Source organism: Canis lupus, chromosome 12 (genome assembly GCF_003254725.2).
Source record: "Canis lupus dingo isolate Sandy chromosome 12, ASM325472v2, whole genome shotgun sequence".
NCBI lineage: Eukaryota > Metazoa > Chordata > Mammalia > Carnivora > Canidae > Canis > Canis lupus.
In genome coordinates, this window is record NC_064254.1 from 834,458 (window position 1) to 840,935 (window position 6,478).

Sequence of the window (6,478 nt, forward strand, 5' to 3'; positions counted from 1 at the left end):
TTCACTGGGGTTTCAACTACTAAGAACATGAAGAGTTGACTGTGGTATCATTCTTACTCTTGGTCATCTCAGTTTTTTTCTAGTTTTACTCAAGATTCGGATCTTAACCCCAATTTATAGCATGTTGCTGATACAGGGGGCCTTCCCAAAATAGAGCCCAAACTCTAATCCAATGTTAGTTCAATTAAGACTGAGGAGAAAATTCACATGTGTGGAATGAAGTGATAGGCACCCATGTTCCAGTTAGTGGTAAAATGAGCCACTAATTAATTTTGGTTATCTGGGGGAGGTTGAGGGACAACCTCCAGTGTTGTGAGGGACAAAAAAAAAAAAAAGAAAAAGAAACAACTTTAACTCTGAGTCTCCAAGAAAGTTGAAAAGATTTTCTATACTTTGCAGCCCTTAATCCTGGGAGATCATAAATTTTTAAGCTGTATATGTCTTGTGCTTCTCCAGCCTTCGCCATAGAGATCAGGAGCCCCTGGGAATTGATATATATATATATATATATATATATATATATATATATATATATATATATATATCCTCACCCAGTCCCTTGTTGAAAGGCTACATCTCATTTAATCTAGAGTGGTTTGCCTATGAATCTTTATTATTAACAGGCTATTCAGACAATTATGATATAGATGTTTTCTTAAGAACACTGAAAAATATTTTCTCAGAAGGGAGCAATACTACTTTAAGAATGAATTAATCAATATGTGCTAGTTTCACAGGGCTTCTACAATTCCTTTATAATACTAATTTGTATTGGATCTTGTACAGTGGAATATGGAATAAGTTTACCACCAGTGGAACTAAGTTATGTAACCCTGGTTGAGGCTGGGTGGGGAGGGCAATTTAGCATGGTAGCTGAAAGTGCAGATCCAATGCCCTAAGTACAAATTCCTGCTCTACTACTTACTATCTGTATAAACATGGGCAAATGTTAACATTTCTAAGCTTCAATTTCTTCATCTTAGCTGTTGATAATAATGGTGTCTAGTTCATAGGGCTATAGTGAATTATCAATATAATGAATTTAACCAGGCATTTAACAGAAAGTATTTACACTCAATATGTGTTTATCGTCATTTACGATTATCAGCAGGTGCAACATCCACTGAGTTTAGCACACCAGGCAATACTGAAACCAGAATAACCTCTAATGGGACCAGTACAATCTCCAACACTAAATCCAGCACAATCTCTGGAGGAACCAGCACAGGTGTCAACATTGGATTCAGCACAACCTCTGGTAGAACAAGTATAGCCTCCAACACTGCAGTCTAGTGTGACCTCTAATGGAACTAGTACAGCCTTCAGCACTGGATCCAGCACAACCTCTGGAGGGATTGGCATAGCTGCCAATCCTAGTTCCAGCACAACATCTGGTGGTGCCAGTACAGCCTCCAACATTGAATCCAGTGTGATCTCCAGTGTGTTCAGCACAACCTCCAATACTGAATCTAGTACAATCTACAGTGACACACCTGTTAACACTGGATCTAGCACAACCTCTGACAAGACTGGTACAGCTGCCAAAACTGGAGCCAGCGTGACCTCCAGTGAGTCCAGCCCAACCACCAGTACTCGATCCAGCATAACTTCCAGAGGGAGTAGCACACCTGTGATCACTAGATCCAATGAAGCCTCAGGTGAGACCAGTATAGCTTCCAGCACTAGACCCAGTATGACTTCTGGTGGGACCAGCATGCCTGCCAATAGTGGGTCTAGTACAACCTCCAATGGGACCAGCACAGCTGCCAACCCTGGATCCAGTGTGACCTCTAGCAGGACCAGCGTAGCTTCCAACACTGGATCTAGTGTGACCTCCAGTGAGACCAGTACAGCCTCCAACACTGGATTCAACATGACCTCCAGTGGGGCCTGGACAGTTGCCAACACTGGATCCAGTGTGACCTCCAGAGGGACCAGTGTACCCTCTGACATTGGATCTAATGTGACTTCCAGTGGGACCAGCACAGCTGCCAACATTGCATCAGGTGCAACCACAGGAGCCTCTGGCACATTTTCTCCAACTGGAACACACACAACTTCCGATAAGATTGGTACAAGTGCTACTACTCCAGTGAATGAAGAGACACCCAGTGGGTCCCTGAAACCATGGGAAATATTCCTCATTACTTTAGGTCTCAGTTGTAGTGGCTGTGGGATTCTTTGCTGGGCTCTTCTTCTGTGTGGTGAGTGCCTAATATGTAGGAAAGTGTCTGGGGGAAGGAGTAGTAGAAACATAAGGAAATGGGATGTGAATTGTAGGGCCACCAAGTTGGGGGGTGGGTTGGAAGGAAAGAAAGATCAGGAGAGTGTTACTAAAAAGAGGTAGCAAGTTAGAACTGGAAGAGCCAGGGATCCCTGGGTGGCTCAGAGGTTTAGCGCCTGCCTTTGGCCCGGGACACGATCCTGGAGTCCCGGGATGGAGTCCCGCGTGGGGCTCCCAGTGTGGAGCCTGCTTCTCCCTCCTCCTGTGTCTCTGCCTCTCTCTCTCTCTATGTCTATCATAAATAACAAACAACAAACAAACAAACAAATAAATAAATAAATAAATCTTTAAAAAAAAAAGAACTGGAAGAGCCAATCAATGTGCAGAGGGAACTATTGAGTTGTGGGAAGAGAAGGCCAAAAGAAAGAATAAAGTCTAGAGGAAGGAGTACTAGGTGAAGGAAATGATATGAAGGGGGGGAAGATTCCAGAAGGAGTCCATGGTTAAGGCTTGGATAAGGGGATACAGTTCTGAAATGATTCACCCTTCTTTTTCTAGAGAAATTCCCTATCCCTGAGAAACGTCTTTGACACAGCTGTCTACTGCCCTCATGGCCCCAACCTTGGCTCAAGTCCTGGAGGGAATCACGGAGTCCACCACAGGCCTAGTTGGAGCCCTAACTGGTTCTGGAGGAGACCAGTATCCTCAATAGCCATGGAGATGAGTAGGGGATACAATAGGCCCTGAATGGCCCCCTGAAGTTAGAGTGCCCCTTTCTCCAAGGTGGAAGATGACCTGGGAGACCAGAGACCAGAGTCCTTTCATTTATCCCCAGAAGTCCCCTCTCAGCTTTGTTTGGGTCTCTGACAGCCTTGGCGAAGACACTCCCTAGCTCTTGCTTTTACCAGACTGTGGAAAGAGGAGACTCTATTGGTCATTTAGCTAAAAAATAAACACATCCAAAATATGTAACAGAATCTGTGTGTGCACATGAGTGGATGTCTATAGCGCCGAGTTGATTTTCCCAGTTGTATGAGAGAATCTCCATGCCAGAACCCGCTTGGCATTCAAAACCTTCACAGTAAAATGTCATTTTTGCCTGTCCCCTTTCTCTAATCCTTCTTGTCCCAAGCAGGACCAGTGTGTTTCTGAGACTCTCCAAATTGACAGGAGAATTGAATTGGGAGAGATGAGAAGGAAGGCAGGTGCCAGGATTCTCTGAGCTCACTGATTAGGCCTATGGTACACAGAGGTTACGTCATGGCACATAGAGAACCCAGAGCAAAAAAAAAAAAAAAAAAAAGAGAGAGAGAGAGAGAGAACCCAGAGCATGATGAGGTGGACAAGTGCAATTACATGTGCTGTGGAGCAGGGCATGTTCACTCAAAATCATAGTTTCTTGGGCATTTACATTTGCTCTATACCTGGTCTACTTGTCAAAATAAAGGTGCAAGTTGACACTTTTCTCTCTCACAGTGAAGCAGGGAAAAACCAAGGGAACCAAGGGAAAAACTTTCTGGCTTTAACCCTTCTGGACAAGGTCTAATCTTTCAAGAGGCTCATAGCAGAGGCACCTGTGATAAAGCCTATGATTCTCATGAGTCCCCTTCCAGAAGGGCTGAACATATCTCTTTCATGGGTGCAGGGGAGAAGCCTCCCTGTTCCTATAGGTCTTGGAGGACAGAGAGGAGCTATTTTGGAAGGCTGAGTTGCTCTAAATCCACAAGGCAACAAGAGAAATCCCATCTGGGACAGAACCCTCAGATAGAATTAGTAGTTTGTTGGGGGATTCACCCTGACTTGTAGCTGTGGAAACTGCTCTGCCTTCCAATATTTACTAGGTTTACGGAACACCTGGGTGGTTTAGCAGTTAAGCGCCTGCCTTCAGCCAATATTTACTGGGTTTCTCCAGTGTGAGCATACCAGTTGATCCTAATCAATGAAGCCATGCTAAGCCCTATGCAGGCCCATCACCATCATCATCATCATCATCATCATCATCATCACAATTTCACTTAAAAGGATCCAGCAGCAGAAGGAGAAGCTGTGTTAAGCGCCCTGAAAATGTACCTCCCACCAGTGTGAACAGTGGAAAGCATACTATGAAGGTCAGGCAAAGGAAGCCGTTTAGATCATTAAAAAATGTAAACATGAATTTTCAAGTTTAAAATTGTAATAGAAAAATGGGAAGAGGCTGGCCACTGTTGTGAACAAAATTAGAAACCTGGAAGAGGGGCAGCCCTGGTGGCGCAGCGGCTTGGCGCCGCCTGCAGCCTGGGGTGTGATCCTGGAGACCCCGGATCGAGTCCCACATCGGGCTCCCTGCATGGATCCTGCTTCTCCCTCTCCCTCTGCCTGTGTCTCTGCCTCTCTCTCTGTGTCTATGAATAAATAAATAAAATCTTAAAAAAAAAAAAAAAGAAACCTGGAAGAGCAAGTGGAAAAAACAGCTTAATTATACGCAACAATACAGAGATGAAAATCACCCAGAAAATAGAAGACACTTGCAGAATAGATTTAGGAAGACTAATATACAAGTAATAAGGTTCAAAACAGAAAAAAACAGAGGTGGAGGGACGCCTGGGTAGCTCAGTGGTTGAGCGTCTGCCTTTCGCTCAGGGCATGATCCCAGCGCCGAGATCGAGTCCCACATGGGGCTCTGTGCGAGGAGTCTGCTTCTCCTTGTCTGTCTCTGCCTCTCTCTCTCTGTGTCTCTCATGAATAAATAAAATCTAAAAAAAACAAAAAACAAAAAACAACCCCCCCCCAAAAAAAACAGAGGTGGATGAGAGGAAGTAAAAGAACAATAGGGAAGGTTTGAATCTGCATGGTGAAAGTGTTCACCAACTACAGCTCTGTAAATACAAAAATCATTGACATTTTTTTAAGATTTTATTTATTTATTTGAGAGAGAACAGAGTGAGAGAAAGAGCGTGGGTAGGAGGAGGGGCAGAGGGAGAGGGAGAAGCAGACTCCCTAATGAGCAGGGAGCCTGTTGGGGCATGGTTGGGGGCGGATCAAGGACCCTGGGATCATGACCTGAGCTGAAGGCAGGTGCTTACCTGACTGAGACACTCCCACTGACATCTATTTTAAACAAGTGAATCATATGGTATGTATATTCTATTTCAATAAAGTTATTAAAATATTATTACTAGGCATATAATTTAAATAAAATTTTTTATTTCCAAAGATAAACAACAAATAAAGCAGTAGGCATTTCAGCACAGAGGAAAATGGAAAGGCAACAAAGTACAGTAAGCAATTTAGCTTATGATTAATTCACATGGTTAAGCTGTATCTCACTTCTCCCAGCAACTGGAGCAGTGCATGTAGTTTGGAAGCATCATTACTTAACTTTCATCATGGAATACACTTACATGGACTACACATGTTTTAACTTGACAAAGCCACAGCTCACCAAGCATGTTTGATCCGAGTAGAGTCTAAGAAGTGGAAAAAATTAGTGCTGCCCCTTCCAGATCTCATGTTTTTGCCCTATTGATCTAACACAATGATCTTTGAATGGAATCTCTCCCATACATTTGGAGGTACATGAAGACTTCTAAAGAATATTATGCACATATTGAATATTTTACAGAAATCATTTTTTAAGATCCTCATCTTTTCCCTAAACCTGATCTGTCTGAGAATACCTCAGGGTATCAGGCCAGTTAGATTTTTCTAACTCCCATTTTACAATCATCCACCTTTTTTCTTTCTAGCTCCCATATTATTATGGTGCATTTCTCTGGGGTGCAGAAAATTCTAGGGTGCAAATGAAGGTGCAAATAACTCAAAATTTCTAATTTAGGCATCATGTACACAAAGTAGGGCTTCATGCTTTCCCCTACCACATGTAAAATCCTGTTAGGGACTAAATGGAATATAACAAACCTGGGAATTTCGATACGTGTTAGGATGTTATTCATTTAGATATATTATAGAGTGAGAGAGAAGTAATAAGAATTTCTGTTTTAACAGTCTCTTTTCTTGAATCTCCTGTCAAAGAATGCATCCCTCTTGAGAAAGTATCTCATGGAAGCAGAGCAAAGACAGTATCAGTATGAAATAATAAAGGTGGCAGTCCCTTATTTAACCTAGGCAAAACCCTATGGCAAGTCAACCCACCTTATCTGTGCTTCTGCCTATTTTAAAACATTCAAGATTTACAAAAAATTTGCTAGGAAACAGCAAATTATGTGAAGAACATCTCCCAGGCTTGTACATCATTCTCTGTCAGGGGAAAAAGCA

At 42.8% G+C, this 6,478-nt stretch overlaps 1 protein-coding gene across 1 annotated transcript; it reads left to right on the top strand.

Annotated features, from left to right (window-relative positions):
* The first annotated feature begins 1,275 nt into the window (after window positions 1–1,275).
* On the top strand, window positions 1,276–3,191 carry MUC21 (mucin 21, cell surface associated). The gene is given in 3 exon segments (XM_035697815.2): window positions 1,276–2,152; window positions 2,154–2,204; window positions 2,783–3,191. Coding segments are annotated over 3 exon segments (699 nt in total). The 5' UTR covers window positions 1,276–1,693; the 3' UTR covers window positions 2,972–3,191.
* The last annotated feature ends 3,287 nt before the right edge of the window (window positions 3,192–6,478 follow it).